Source organism: Salmo salar, chromosome ssa27 (assembly GCF_905237065.1).
Source record: "Salmo salar chromosome ssa27, Ssal_v3.1, whole genome shotgun sequence".
NCBI classification, from domain to species: Eukaryota; Metazoa; Chordata; class Actinopteri; order Salmoniformes; family Salmonidae; genus Salmo; species Salmo salar.
In genome coordinates this window covers 40,910,256-40,926,946 of record NC_059468.1, presented here as the reverse complement: position 1 = coordinate 40,926,946, position 16,691 = coordinate 40,910,256, and the positions used below count along the sequence as shown (strand labels likewise).

The 16,691-nt window shown below is 44.6% G+C and overlaps 1 protein-coding gene across 1 annotated transcript in view; it reads right to left on the bottom strand.

Moving 5' to 3' along the window:
• Window positions 1-6,591: 6,591 nt before the first annotated feature.
• The window catches only part of LOC106589097 (regulating synaptic membrane exocytosis protein 3), an 84,490-nt gene continuing 74,390 nt past the window's right edge, over window positions 6,592-16,691 (bottom strand). Inside the window, exons 4-7 of the mRNA XM_014178788.2 lie at window positions 16,346-16,458; window positions 13,193-13,294; window positions 8,790-8,929; window positions 6,592-7,258 (exon numbers count right to left, since the gene is read on the bottom strand). Coding sequence (XP_014034263.2) covers window positions 7,043-7,258; window positions 8,790-8,929; window positions 13,193-13,294; window positions 16,346-16,458 — 571 coding nt within the window. The 3' untranslated portion in view covers window positions 6,592-7,042. The remainder of the gene's footprint in view (window positions 7,259-8,789; window positions 8,930-13,192; window positions 13,295-16,345; window positions 16,459-16,691) is intronic.

The window sequence follows — 16,691 nt, the reverse complement described above, 5'->3', positions numbered from 1 at the left end:
CAGTTATAAAGTTATTTCAATAGAAGTTTAGTTGTTAATACATGCTTTGTCTTTTTCCTTTCCTTTTCTCTTTCCAATAAACATATGTATGTTTCTATCAGCAGTCAGTCATGCATTTCGTTGAAGAAAACAAATACAGATACATCATGCCAGCTGTCCACGTAATATATATATATATAAATAAAGTACATTTAAAACTACTTCATAAACACGACAGTACATTATTCACTGATTGAGAGAAAAAAAAGTGCTCCATAGCCCTGACTAAATATAACAATCAACACTAACAGGTAAAGTGCTGACAAAACTGTGGAGATAAGACATTTGATAAGAATTTCAAATGCTATTCTAGAACAGAGATTAAAGTGTTCCGGAATGTCTTTGTCTGTGTCTCTCCACAGCGTTCCAATGGCCAGAGTCTACAGAATCTCTCTCCACAGCGTTCCAATGGCCAGTATCTACAGAATCTCTCTCCACAGCGTTCCAATGGCCAGAGTCTACAGAATCTCTCTCCACAGCGTTCCAATGGCCAGAGTCTACAGAATCTCTCTCCACAGCATTCCAATGGCCAGTATCTACAGAATCTCTCTCCACAGCGTTCCAATGGCCAGAGTCTACAGAATCTCTCTCCACAGCGTTCCAATGGCCAGAGTCTACAGAATCTCTCTCCACAGCGTTCCAATGGCCAGTATCTACAGAATCTCTCTCCACAGCGTTCCAATGGCCAGAGTCTACAGAATCTCTCTCCACAGCGTTCCAATGGCCAGTATCTACAGAATGTCTCTCCACAGCGTTCCAATGGCCAGAGTCTACAGAATCTCTCTCCACAGCGTTCCAATGGCCAGAGTCTACAGAATCTCTCTCCACAGCGTTCCAATGGCCAGTATCTACAGAATCTCTCTCCACAGCGTTCCAATGGCCAGAGTCTACAGAATCTCTCTCCACAGCGTTCCAATGGCCAGTATCTACAGAATCTCTCTCCACAGCAGGTTCCAATGGCCAGTATCTACAGAATCTCTCTCCACAGCGTTCCAATGGCCAGTATCTACAGAATCTCTCTCCACAGCAGGTTCCAATGGCCAGTATCTACAGAATCTCTCTCCACAGCAGGTTCCAATGGCCAGAGTCTACAGAATCTCTCTCCACAGCGTTCCAATGGCCAGTATCTACAGAATCTCTCTCCACAGCAGGTTCCAATGGCCAGTATCTACAGAATCTCTCTCCACAGCAGGTTCCAATGGCCAGAGTCTACAGAATCTCTCTCCACAGCGTTCCAATGGCCAGTATCTACAGAATCTCTCTCCACAGCGTTCCAATGGCCAGAGTCTACAGAATCTCTCTCCACAGCGTTCCAATGGCCAGTATCTACAGAATCTCTCTCCACAGCGTTCCAATGGCCAGTATCTACAGAATCTCTCTCCACAGCGTTCCAATGGCCAGAGTCTACAGAATCTCTCTCCACAGCGTTCCAATGGCCAGAGTCTACAGAATCTCTCTCCACAGCGTTCCAATGGCCAGAGTCTACAGAATCTCTCTCCACAGCGTTCCAATGGCCAGAGTCTACAGAATCTCTCTCCACAGCGTTCCAATGGCCAGAGTCTACAGAATCTCTCTCCACAGCAGGTTCCAATGGCCAGAGTCTACAGAATCTCTCTCCACAGCAGGTTCCAATGGCCAGAGTCTACAGAATCTCTCTCCACAGCGTTCCAATGGCCAGAGTCTACAGAATCTCTCTCCACAGCAGGTTCCAATGGCCAGAGTCTACAGAATCTCTCTCCACAGCGTTCCAATGGCCAGAGTCTACAGAATCTCTCTCCACAGCAGGTTCCAATGGCCAGAGTCTACAGAATCTCTCTCCACAGCAGGTTCCAATGGCCAGTATCTACAGAATCTCTCTCCACAGCGTTCCAATGGCCAGAGTCTACAGAATCTCTCTCCACAGCAGGTTCCAATGGCCAGAGTCTACAGAATCTCTCTCCACAGCAGGTTCCAATGGCCAGTATCTACAGAATCTCTCTCCACAGCGTTCCAATGGCCAGTATCTACAGAATCTCTCTCCACAGCGTTCCAATGGCCAGAGTCTACAGAATCTCTCTCCACAGCGTTCCAATGGCCAGAGTCTACAGAATCTCTCTCCACAGCAGGTTCCAATGGCCAGTATCTACAGAATCTCTCTCCACAGCAGGTTCCAATGGCCAGTATCTACAGAATCTCTCTCCACAGCGTTCCAATGGCCAGAGTCTACAGAATCTCTTCCCACAGCGTTCCAATGGCCAGAGTCTACAGAATCTCTCTCCACAGCAGGTTCCAATGGCCAGAGTCTACAGAATCTCTCTCCACAGCGTTCCAATGGCCAGTATCTACAGAATCTCTCTCCACAGAGTTCCAATGGCCAGAGTCTACAGAATCTCTCTCCACAGCGTTCCAATGGCCAGAGTCTACAGAATCTCTCTCCACAGCGTTCCTGGCCAGAGTACAGAACTCTCTCCACAGCGTTCCAATGGCCAGAGTCTACAGAATCTCTCTCCACAGCAGGTTCCAATGGCCAGAGTCTACAGAATCTCTCTCCACAGCGTTCCAATGGCCAGAGTCTACAGAATCTCTCTCCACAGCGTTCCAATGGCCAGTATCTACAGAACCACTAAAGATTGTTTACGATACGCCAGCCTTCATCTTAAATGGACATGTTTGGTCTCAGTGATATTCCTCGTGGTCACAACATAAAAGCTACTGCTTAAAGAAATCCTTCATGTCATTATTTGTTGCGTGTACAATGGCGCCATGAAAGCATGTGATAAATTTGACTCTGAACTGAAATTCAGTCAATCAACAGTGTTAACAAAATTTGTTGAAATATTTTTCATTATGGAAGTTTGGTCATTGCAGCCAACTAGCATAGAACATTAGAAACATTGAGTACGTTTACATGCACACAAATAATGTGATATTTAATTTTTTATTTTATTTAACTAGGCAAGTCAGTTAAGAACAAATTCTTATTTACAATGACGACCTACTGGGGAACAGTGGGTTAACTGCCTTGTTCAGGGGGCAGAACGACAGATTTTTACCTTGTCAGCTCAGGGATTCAATCCAGCAACCTTTCAGTTACTGGCAACAACGGTCTAACCACTAGGCTACCTACCGCCCCACCACTCTAACCACTAGGCTACCTGCCTCCCCTCCACTCTAACCACTAGGCTACCTGCCGCCCCTCCACTCTAACCACTAGGCTACCTGTCGCCCCTCCACTCTAACCACTAGGCTACCTGCCGCCCCAAAAAGTATCGCCCGAACAGATGCTATATTCAACTCATTATGGCAGAAGGCCGAGTACGGAAAAAACATGTAAACACATTACTCAGCTTATCTTAACCGGTGTAAGGTTAAAATCAAAGTAAGCATTTGCTGATTTTCTGAAGCAAACTTTCAAATTATTGGGACGTGTAAACAGCTTAATCGGCGTTCCAGCTGTGTATTTGATCTGCCAGCAGCTCAAGCCTCCCTCTTATGTATGAGTGAAGTGAATACGGAAAAAACGTTATTTATCCATGCTCAGAATCAAATAGGCTTCGCAAAAATAACCTGGTTACTGTGGTAGAACGATTATTTTGATTGGAAATTTTCCGCTTTTATCAAAAATCCCATCAGGTAGCCTGATTTCAGATGTGTCCATGTAAACAGGATTTTTAGGGAAATTGTTCTTCTTGCAAAGCATACAACATTTAAACAAACTATTATATTAATCTGACTATTCACAATAATCACATTATTGTGTGCATGTAACAGCAACCAATAAGAAATGAGAGAGGGCTGATTTAAGAAGTAATATAGGAGTCCTGGCCAATAAGAGACCGGTGTGTCCAGATCACATGACGATATGCAAAACTGTTGACCAGAAGAAATGTCCTTATCAGCAAATGAGATCACAATACACTTTTGAGTTTGAGCTTGTGCAGGAACCAATCAGATGTCACCTACTGGTTGAACAGGAACCAATCAGACGGCATCTACTGGTTGAACAGGAACCAATCAGATGTCACCTACTGGTTGAACAGGAACCAATCAGATGTCACCTACTGGTTGAACAGGAACCAATCAGATGTCATCTATTGGTTGAACAGGAACCAATCAGATGTCATCTATTGGTTGAACAGGAACCAATCAGATGTCACCTACTGGTTGAACAGGAACCAATCAGATGTCATCTATTGGTTGAACAGGAACCAATCAGATGTCACCTACTGGTTGAACAGGAACCAATCAGACGCCATCTACTGGTTGTTGAAGATACTTTCCCTGTGGCTCAGTTGGTAGAGCATGGTGTTTGCAACGCCAGCATGGTGTGCGCAACGCCAGGGTTGTGGGTTTGATTCCCACGGGGGGCCAGTACAAAAAAACAAATGCACGAAATGTATGTATTCACTACTGTAAGTCGCTCTGGATAAGAGCGTCTGCTAAATGACTAAAATGTAAAATACTTGAGAATACAATATATCTGCGCTGCTGAGGTTTACATTGCTGAGAGAACAGTGACCTGACCACATAACCTCAGGGGCTAAAGGTTAAAGTTCACCCAGGTGGCAGTCAGTACCCAATAATCAGACATAGGCCTGTGTGTTTTGGTGGACATCCATGCGTGGGTGTGTCCTGGGTGGGAGATTCTACCACAAGACATCAGAAAGACTTCTATCTTATCAATTCTTCCCACTTCCTAATTACGGTCAGAAACAGGAAGTGAAGATAAGAAACTTAAACAGGAAATCAAGAGGAAGTTGATCCAAAAAGTGCTGGTCTGTACAGTAGACATGTTGTGGGGCAGAAGCATACAATATCACCTCTAGGATATGAAGTCCAGTGTGGTTCGCACTAACAGGGTCTACAATGACCGATGACTATGGCCCAGACTATCCAGAAGCCTTTGTGTTGAACGCTCTTGAGGAAGGAGGAGAATGATTCCTGTTAGTTTGTCAGTTGGTCCTCCTGTGTCCCACGATGCCGCTTGTTCACGAGAGATGCTGGTAGGTTGGGATTTGTTTATTCTGTATGGAAACGATGTCCCTCCATCTCCCAAAACTCAGCGTAGAGTGTTACGTTGTTCATGTTCTTTAGACAGTGACTGATTTAGCTAAATAAATAAAGTACCATCTATATATGTGATTAGAGTCTTAAAGGGCAAGCTATATATATAAAGCACTTTAAAAAAAAAGCACTTTAAAATAACTCAATAAGGGTTGTAAGCAAACGTGTAGGATGCAGCCAATACACACATGAACACACATATCCATATTAGCTATCTAACATCTATATACTTCTCAACTCTGGCTTGTGGAAATGAGAAGATTTGCGCTGCTACCTCACATAATAGTGATTATGTAAACATCCTGTTTATTTGTGTTAATATAACGTGGCCTTTTCTCGCTCCTCCCCAGCCTGTGTGTGTGTTTAGAAGACCTAATATTTTTTTACATTCCGTCTAACTCATAGACTCTGGTACATAACAATACGTTAGATATTGTATTCCTTCTACCTCATAGACTCTGGTACATAACAATACCTTAGATATTGTATTCCATCTACCTCATAGACTCTGGTACATAACAATACCTTAGATATTGTATTCCATCTACCTCATAGACTCTGGTACATAACAATACCTTAGATATTGTATTCCATCTAACTCATAGACTCTGGTACATAACAATACGTTAGATATTGTATTCCATCTACCTCATAGACTCTGGTACATAACAATACCTTAGATATTGTATTCCATCTAACTCATAGACTATGCTACATAACAATACGTTAGATATTGTATTCCATCTAACTCATAGACTATGCTACATAACAATACCTTAGATATTGTATTCCATCTAACTCATAGACTATGCTACATAACAATACGTTAGATATTGTATTCCATCTACCTCATAGACTCTGGTACATAACAATACCTTAGATATTGTATTCCATCTACCTCATAGACTCTGCTACATAACAATACCTTAGATATTGTATTCCATCTACCTCAGACTCTGGTACATAACAATACCTTAGATATTGTATTCCATCTACCTCAGACTCTGGTACATAACAATACCTTAGATATTGTATTCCATCTACCTCATAGACTCTGGTACATAACAATACCTTAGATATTGTATTCCATCTACCTCATAGACTCTGCTACATAACAATACGTTAGATATTGTGTAACTAGCGCTCCTGATAGTAACAATAAAAATTGCTTTGGTTTTAAAAAATAAAGTCGTTTTTCTTCTTAGTTTGGCATAGAGAGTTTAAAAACTGGTTTCGGAATGACCTGACCCTGGGATGAGAAGAAATGCCTTGGCTTGTGTTCCAAATGGCACCCTATTCTCTGAGCGCTGGTCAGTAGTAGTTCACTATATAGGGAATAGGCTGGCATTTTGGGACATAGCCTTGGAATTCTGGGATCAGGGAATGTCGAATGGGGCATCCACTCAACAGGACAGGGATTCTGAGATGGGACAGGGATTCTGAGATGGAACAGGGGACAGGGGACGGGGGACGATGACAGGGGATTGGGACAGGGGTCAGGGGACGGGGGACAGGGGACAGGGGACGGGGACGGGGACAGGGGACGGGGACAGGGGACGGGGGATTGGGACAGGGGGACGGGGGACGGGGATATTGGGGAGTAAGTAATGCTACTAGAATGCTATGTTCTGGTAAATCATGTTATCTTATGTAGTTATGGGGATGGATCTGAGGGTCAGAGTGTTTGAGTGTGTGTGTGTGTGTGTGTGTGTGTGTGTGTGTGTGTGTGTGTGTGTGTGTGTGTGTGTGTGTGTGTGTGTGTGTGTGTGTGTATTCAGAAGCCTGCATGTATACACGTCTGACTGTGTTTCAGCGTTTATAACTGCATGCTGAGTGTGTGTGTGTGTGTGTGTGTGTGTGTGTGTGTGTGTGTGTGTGTGTGTGTGTGTGTGTGTGTGTGTGTGTGTGTGTGTGTGTGTGTGTGTGTGTGTGTGTGCTGATGCTATATAGTTCTCTCTGTCTAGGTACAGGAGGGGCTGGTGGCACAGCTCTCCAGTGAGGACTGGGACAGTCGCCGTGTGAGAGGTCCGATGCTGGGGTCAGCCAGAGACGAGGTGGGAAACAGCTTGTACCATCCGCTCACCGTGGCACCAAGGTCCAAGTCATCTAGCATGATCTGAGCCATGCCCATGAAGCACTTGTGGTCCATCCGCCCATAGTCACCCCACACAATCACCTGGGAGAGAGAGAGAGAGAGAGGGTAGGAGAGAGAGAGAGAGAGAGAGAGAGAGAGAGAGGGTAGGAGAGAGAGAGAGAGAGAGAGAGAGAGAGAGAGGGTAGGAGAGAGAGAGGGTGGCAGAGAGAGAGAGAGAGAGAGGGTGGGAGAGAGAGAGAGAGAGAGAGAGAGGGTGGGTGGGAGAGAGAGAGAGGGTGAGAGAGAAAGAGAGGGTGGGAGTGAGAGAGAGGAGAGGAAATTAAGTCAATGCTTTGATTAGCTAACCATCCAAAACATTATATCGCTGCAAGAGATTCGAGAAAATTACAATGCATTTGGGAAAGTATTCAGACCCCTTGACTGATTCCACATTTTGTTACAGCCTTATTCTAAAATAGATTAAATTGTTTTTTCCCCTCATCAATCTACACATAATACCCCATAATGACAAAGCAAAAACAGGTTTTTATAATTTTTGCAAATGTAAAAAAAATATATATATCACTTTTGCATAAGTTTGTCTGGGCGGCCAGCTCTGGGAAGAGTCTTGGTGGTTCCAAACTTCTTCCATTTAAGAATGATGGAGGTGACACGTCCTGACCATAATAAGATGTGATTTTCTATGGTAGAGTAGGTCAGGGCGTGACAGGGGGTGTTTTTCTATGTTTTGTATTTCTATGTTGGTTTTGTTTGGGATGATCTCCAATTAGAGGCAGCTGGTCATCGTTGTCTCTAATTGGAGATCATACTTCAGTAGGGTGTTTGTCCCACCTGGGTTTGTGGGAGATTAATTTTGAGTAGTGTATGTTTTCACCTCTGCGTCACGGTTTGTTGTTTTGTTCGTTCAGTTTATTGTTTATGTATTGCATAGTTTCACAGTATAAATAAAATGTGGAACGACACACACGCTGCACTTTGGTCCGCTCATTCCTACGACAACCGTGACAGGAGGCCACTGTGTTCTTGGGGACCTTTAATGCTGCAGAACTTTTTTGGTACCCTTCCATCTGTGCCTCGACACAATCCTGTCTCGGAGCTCTACGGACAATTCCTTCGTCCTCCTGGCTTGGTTTCTGCTCTGTCAACTGTGGGATCTTATATAGACAGGTGTGTGCCTTTCCAAATCATGTCCAATCAATTGAATTTACCACAGGTGGACTCCAATCAAGTTGTAGAAACATCTCAAGGATGATCAATGGAAACAGGATGCACCTGACCTCAATTTCGAGTCGCATAGCAAAGGGTCTGAATACTCATGTAAATAAGGTATTTCTGATTTTTTATTTTAATAAATTCACAAAAATATCTAAACCTGTTTTCGCTTTGTCATTATGGGGTATTGTGTGTAGATTGATGAGGTAAAACATTGAATTGAATCCATTTTAGAATAAGGCTGTAACGTAGCAAGATGTAAAAAAAGTGAAGGGGTCTGAATGCTTTCCGAATTAAGTAAGTAAGTCATTAAATACAGATCTAGTGGTGAAAGAAAATGTATCTGGCCATGCAAGATGAATACATGGGGTTCTCAAATCACTAGATTATAGGTATTAACCTGGAGGACTTTGGCCTGAGGACTCTCTTCAAACAGCAAGGCCTGTTGGTAGGAAGGGTCTAGAGTCTTCTTCACCACTCTGGTCTTCTTCTTAGCCAGACACGCCCCATTCTCCAACACATACACCTTCACGTAGGTCGCTGCAGGAAATTTATGCTGGAAATTAACCCCTGTGACTGGTCAGGATGAACAATAAAGTTTTTCTTCTTCTATTCAAATCTACCCTGTGACAGTGCACAAGAAATGAACAATAAAGTTATTTTAATTCAAATTTAGGATGAATCGACTAGAGATGTTAATTTAGGATGAATCGACTACAGATGTTAATTTAGGATGAATCGACTACATATGTGAAAAACATTCAGTGGGCAGACTGTTTCCACCAGATGACTTGACAGAGAGGACTTGTTGTGACTTTTGTTACATAAAAAATGTAGCACTGAAGCAGAGAACATTAAAATGATGATGAAAAATAAATTGTGGAAGGATCCAAAGTGATACGCTACTAAAGCGAAGCCTTTCCAGAGCCACCAGCCATAAGAGATGTCCTATCCTAAATGACCAATTAGTGTGCAGAGGGAGGAAAGGGGGAGCTAGAGGGAGGAAAGGGGGAGCTAGAGGGAGGAACGGGGGGGCTAGAGGGAGGAAAGGGGGGGCTAGAGGGAGGAAAGGGGGAGCTAGAGGGAGGAACGGGGGGGCTAGAGGGAGGAAAGGGGGGGCTAGAGGGAGGAAAGGGGGGCTAGAGGGAGGAAGGGGGGCTAGAGGGAGGAAAGTGGGGGCTAGAGGGAGGAAAGGAAGGATAGAGGGAGGTAAGGAAGGATAGAGGGTAGGTAAGGAAGGATGGGGGGGTGCTCTTTCAAATGCAACCAGTGCAGAAAATATTGGACAGAAAAATGTATTTTGTTTACACAGTTTCTAACACAGTTATCAAGTCAAGCGTTTCATTAACTGTAAAAAAAAATGACTGATTGGAATGTCCACAGTGCAAGGTGTTCTACATTTGGACGGACAAAGAAACGCCTTCAAGACCGCTTAGCGGAAAAACAAGTACGCCACACGGGTAGCCAATGAAGACTACCCCATGGCAAGGCACCATGGCAACCGTCTAAGGCACTGCAATGCTTGAGGTATCACTACAGATCCGACTTCGATCCCGGGCTGTGTCTCAACCGGCCGTGACCGGGAGACCCATGAGGCGATGCACAATTGGTCCAGCGTCGTCTGGGTTAAAGGAGCGTTTGGCCAGCTGGGATGTCCTTGTCCCATTGCGCTCTAGTGACTCCTGTGGCGGGCCGGGCGCAATGCACACTGACACGGTCACCAGGTGTACGATGTTTCCTCTGACACATTGGTGTGGCTGGCTTCTGGGTTAAGTGGGTATTGTGTCAAGAAGCAGTGCGGCTTGGCAGGGTCGTGTTTCGGAGGACGCCTGGCTCTCGACCTTCGCACCTCTACTGAGTCTATACGGGAGGTGCAGTGATGAGACAAGACTGTAACTACCAATTGGATTGCACGAAATGTAGGTAAAAAAAGGTTAAAAAAAAATAATTATAAAAAAAATGTATTTACATTTTATTTCTCGAGGCCGTACTTTGCCCCCCCCTCGGGATGGAGGTAAGGGGGAGCTAGAGGGAGGTAAGGAGGGATAAAGGGAGGAAAGGAGGGATAGAGGGAGGTAAGGAGGGATAGAGGGAGGTAAGGAGGGATAGAGGGAGGTAAGGAAGGATAGAGGGAGGTAAGGAGGGATAGAGGGAGGAAAGGAGGGATAGAGGGAGGTAAGGAGGGATAGAGGGAGGTAAGGAGGGATAGAGGGAGGTAAGGAAGGGATAGAGGGAGGTAAGGAGTGATAAAGGGAGGAAAGGAGGGATAGAGGGAGGAAAGGAGGGATAGAGGGAGGTAAGGAGGGATAGAGGGAGGTAAGGAGGGATAGAGCGAGGTAAAGAAGGATAGAGGGAGGTAAGGAGGGATAGAGGGAGGTAAAGAAGGATAGAGGGAGGTAAGGAGGGATAGAGGGAGGTAAGGAGGGATAGAGGGAGGTAAGGAGGGATAGAGGGAGGTAAGGAGGGATAGAGAGAGGAAAGGAGGGATAGAGGGAGGTAAGGAGGGATAGAGGGAGGTAAGGAGGGATAGAGGGAGGAAAGGAGGGATAGAGAGAGGAAAGGAGGGATAGAGGGAGGTAAGGAGGGATAGAGGGAGGTAAGGAAGGATAGAGGGAGGTAGGAAGGATAGAGGGAGGAAAGGAAGGATAGAGGGGGGTAAGGGGGATAGAGGGAGGCAAGGAAGGATAGAGGGAGGGAGGTAAGGAGAGATAAAGGGAGGAAAGGAGGGATAGAGGGAGGTAAGGAGGGATAGAGGGAGGTAAGGAGGGATAGAGGGAGGGAAAAGGAGGGATAGAGAGAGGAAAGGAGGGATAGAGGGAGGTAAGGAGGGATAGAGGGAGGTAAGGAAGGATAGAGGGAGGTAGGAAGGATAGAGGGAGGAGGAAGGATAGAGGGAGGGAGGTAAGGAGAGATAAAGGGAGGAAAGGAGGGATAGAGGGAGGTAAGGAGGGATAGAGGGAGGTAAGGAGGGATAGAGGGAGGAAAGGAGGGATAGAGGGAGGAAAGGAGGGATAGAGGGAGGTAAGGGGGGATAGAGGGAGGTAAGGAAGGATAGAGGGAGGTAAGGAAGGATAGAGGGAGGAAAGGAAGGATAGAGTGGGGTAAGGGGGATAGAGGGAGGTAAGGAAGGATAGAGGGAGGTAAGGAAGGATAGAGGGAGGTAAGGAAGGATAGAGTGGGGTAAGGGGGATAGAGGGAGGTAAGGAGATAGAGGGAGGTAAGGAAGGATAGAGGGAGGTAAGGAAGGATAGGGGGGTAAGGGGGATAGAGGGAGGTAAGGAAGGATAGAGTGGGTAAGGGGGATAGAGGGAGATAAGGAAGGGCTAGGGGGAGGTAAGGGGGGGTAGAGGGAGGCTAGGGGGGAGGTAAGTGGGGGCTAAAGGGAGGAAAGGGGGGAGCTAGAGGGAGGAAAAGGGGGGCTAAAGGGAGGAGTGGGGGGCTAGGGGGAGGAAAGGGGGGGCTAGAGGGAGGAAAGGGGGGGCTAGAGGGAGGAAAGGGGGGGCTAGAGGGAGGAAAGGGGGAGCTAGAGGGAGGAAAGGGGGGGCTAGAGGGAGGAAAGGGGGGGCTAGAGGGAGGAAAGGGGGGGCTAGAGGGAGGAAAGGGGGGCTAGAGGGAGGAAAGGAAGGATAGAGGGAGGTAAGGGGCATGTCTCACATCCAAAGGAAGATGGAGAGCCTATAGCTGAGGTCCTTCCTGCTCCCTCTACTCGTAGACGATTGGTTAAAACAGGGGACCGCCTTAAACAGCTAAACCAAAGGGAAAGCTTTGTGGATTTTCAAACTACAGGCCACTAAGTACTTTGGTTTAAATAAAGATATGGATTTCTCAACATTCAAGTAGGGTCTTTGTTGTCCCTTTGCTGTCATCTTGTGGACACATTGCCCTATGCCATGTTTGGACTGCTGTGGTCCGTGTTGGTTGTGATCTACTGTACTATAAAATGGATGTCTCTCCAACTCTCACCATTTTTGCCCTCCTATTCAAGGCTAGGACTACTTTGTCTTGTCTAATAGCTCTAATACTTTTAATCTTAATATGTATTTCGATAACATATCTATTTCACTTCTGAATGTATTCTGTAACCACTCCCTCTTCAATCAGGGTTGAGTGGAAAAATAAAAATAAATAAAAAGAAGACAGAATTATCGTATCTTTGAACTTCCTGACGAATGCCATGCAGTCGAAATTAGTTTTAAAATAAAGGCATTTTAATTAATTTGATGAAGAGTGCCTTGGTCCTCCTTTCTTTTTCATAAAGTTATGTAGGTTTGTATTGTACCTGTGATTAACAATAAAGTTATGTAGGTTTGTATTGTACCTGTGATTAACAATAAAGTTATGTAGGTTTGTATTGTACCTGGTATGAACAATAAAGCTATGTAGGTTTGTAGTGTACCTGGTATGAACAATAAAGTTATGTAGGTTTGTAGTGTACCTGGTATGAACAATAAAGTTATGTAGGTTTTTTTATGTACCTGGGATGAATAAATGAACAATAAAGTTCTGTAGGTTTGTATTGTACCTGGGATGAACAATAAAATTATGTAGGTTTGATTTGTACCTGTAATGAACAATAAAGTTATGAAGGTTTGTATTGTACCTGTGATTAACAATAAAGTTGCGTAGGTTTGTATTGCACCTGTGATTAACAATAAAGTTATGTAGGTTTGTATTGTACCTGTGATTAACAATAAAGTTATGTAGGTTTGTATTGTAGCTGTTATTAACAATAAAGCTATGAAGGTTTTTTATGTGCCTGGGATGATTAAATGAACAATAAAGTTATGTAGTTTTGTGTTGTACCTGGGATGTTCTTTGACCCTGGTTTAGGGGTCAAACCTCTGGCCTGGCTGATCTCCACCTCTAGCTGGCCTCCTCTGTCCACCATACCCACATGGACGTCACCTACAGGAGGAAAACACACACTCCTCGTGTTTAGGGGCAGATGATTTTACTTTAACCTGGCCAGGAAAAGCTCTGTGCGTAGTTATAGGCCAGAACCCTTCTCCAGGTCAGATCAGGTTACATTCTGGCCATATTATGATGCGGTATCTGATCAGAAAGTGTAGTTTCAGCCTGCAGTACCACTGTTGATCAGCAGGGAGAGACAGAATGCGTGCAGTCTGTTATAACGTCTGTTCCACTGTCCTCACAATGATTTACCAAGTAATTTAGGCATAGAATACTGATATTTACTTACCTTCATAAAATTAATTAAATATGTAGAGCCATCTCCATATTCACACACCATCTGGTATCTAATGTAGAGCCATCTCCATATTCACACACCATCTGGTATCTAATGTAGAGCCATCTCCATATTCACACACCATCTGGTATCTAATGTAGAGCCCTCCCCGTATTCACACACCATCTGGTATCTAATGTAGAGCCATCTCCATATTCACACACCATCTGGTATCTAATGTAGAGCCATCCCCATATTCACACACCATCTGGTATCTAATGTAGAGCCATCTCCATATTCACACACCATCTGGTATCTAATGTAGAGCCATCCCCATATTCACACACCATCTGGTATCTAATGTAGAGCCATCCCCATATTCATACACCATCTGGTATCTAATGTAGAGCCATCCCCATATTTATACACCATCTGGTATCTAATGTAGAGCCATCCCATATTCACACACCATCTGGTATCTAATGTAGAGCCATCCCCATATGTATACACCATCTGGTATCTAATGTAGAGCCATCCCCATATTCACACACCATCTGGTATCTAATGTAGAGCCATCCCCATATTCACACACCATCTGGTATCTAATGTAGAGCCATCCCCATATTCACACACCATCTGGTATCTAATGTAGAGCCATCCCCATATTCATACACCATCTGGTATCTAATGTAGAGCCATCCCCATATTCACACACCATCTGGTATCTAATGTAGAGCCATCTCCATATTCACACACCATCTGGTATCTAATGTAGAGCCATCCCCATATTTATACACCATCTGGTATCTAATGTAGAGCCCTCCCCATATTCATACACCATCTGGTATCTAATGTAGAGCCATCCCCATATTCATACACCATCTGGTATCTAATGTAGAGCCATCCCCATATTCACACACCATCTGGTATCTAATGTAGAGCCATCTCCATATTCACACACCATCTGGTATCTAATGTAGAGCCATCCCCATATTCACACACCATCTGGTATCTAATGTAGAGCCATCTCCATATTCACACACCATCTGGTATCTAATGTAGAGCCCTCCCCGTATTCACACACCATCTGGTATCTAATGTAGAGCCATCCCCATATTTATACACCATCTGGTATCTAATGTAGAGCCATCCCCATATTTATACACCATCTGGTATCTAATGTAGAGCCATCCCATATGTATACACCATCTGGTATGTAATGTAGAGCCCTCCCCATATTCACACACCATCTGGTATCTAATGTAGAGCCATCCCCATATTCATACACCATCTGGTATCTAATGTAGAGCCATCCCCATATTCACACACCATCTGGTATCTAATGTAGAGCCATCCCCATATTCACACACCATCTGGTATCTAATGTAGAGCCATCCCATATTCATACACCATCTGGTATCTAATGTAGAGCCATCTCCATATTCACACACCATCTGGTATCTAATGTAGAGCCATCCCCATATTCACACACCATCTGGTATCTAATGTAGAGCCCTCCCCATATTCATACACCATCTGGTATCTAATGTAGAGCCATCCCCATATTCACACACCATCTGGTATCTAATGTAGAGCCATCCCCATATTCACACACCATCTGGTATCTAATGTAGAGCCATCCCCATATTCATACACCATCTGGTATCTAATGTAGAGCCATCTCCATATTCACACACCATCTGGTATCTAATGTAGAGCCATCCCCATATTTATACACCATCTGGTATCTAATGTAGAGCCATCTCCATATTCACACACCATCTGGTATCTAATGTAGAGCCATCCCCATATTCACACACCATCTGGTATCTAATGTAGAGCCATCCCCATATTCATACACCATCTGGTATCTAATGTAGAGCCATCCCCATATTCACACACCATCTGGTATCTAATGTAGAGCCATCCCCATATTCATACACCATCTGGTATCTAATGTAGAGCCATCCCCATATTCACACACCATCTGGTATCTAATGTAGAGCCATCCCCATATTCACACACCATCTGGTATCTAATGTAGAGCCATCCCCATATTCATACACCATCTGGTATCTAATGTAGAGCCATCTCCATATTCACACACCATCTGGTATCTAATGTAGAGCCCTCCCCATATTCATACACCATCTGGTATCTAATGTAGAGCCATCCCCATATTCATACACCATCTGGTATCTAATGTAGAGCCATCCCCATATTCATACACCATCTGGTATCTAATGTAGAGCCATCTCCATATTCACACACCATCTGGTATCTAATGTAGAGCCATCCCCATATTCACACACCATCTGGTATCTAATGTAGAGCCATCTCCATATTCACACACCATCTGGTATCTAATGTAGAGCCATCCCCATATTCACACACCATCTGGTATCTAATGTAGAGCCATCCCCATATTCATACACCATCTGGTATCTAATGTAGAGCCATCCCCATATTCACACACCATCTGGTATCTAATGTAGAGCCATCTCCATATTCACACACCATCTGGTATCTAATGTAGAGCCATCCCCATATTCACACACCATCTGGTATCTAATGTAGAGCCATCCCCATATTTATACACCATCTGGTATCTAATGTAGAGCCATCTCCATATTCACACACCATCTGGTATCTGACGATCAGCAAACACAGAAGGGGGAGGAGCTATAGTAATGGCGTCATGGCATATATTATTTTATCACATCACAGAAGCTGTTTTTAGACAGAGAGACTCTAATGATTTGACTTACCCATGGAGGGTGTGGCTAGTGTCTGTCGGCCTACGATCTGTGCGGGGCCTAGTCCATCCAGGAAGTCACTGAACTGGCTTTCTGGACCCATGCGAGTAGGGGGGAAGATGAACCTAGAGAGAGAAAGAGGGAGAGAGAAAGGAATAGAATGAGTGATGGATGGACGGATGGTGGTTTAATGACATGTAGCAGTAGGGTAGCTGGAGACAGTTCGGGCTACAACATGGACTGAACCACAGCTGTAGTGGTCCAGAGGTGGACCGCTGGGTAGCTGGAGACAGTTCTGGCTACAACATGGACTGAACCACAGCTGTAGTGGTCCAGAGGTGGACCGCTGGGTAGCTGG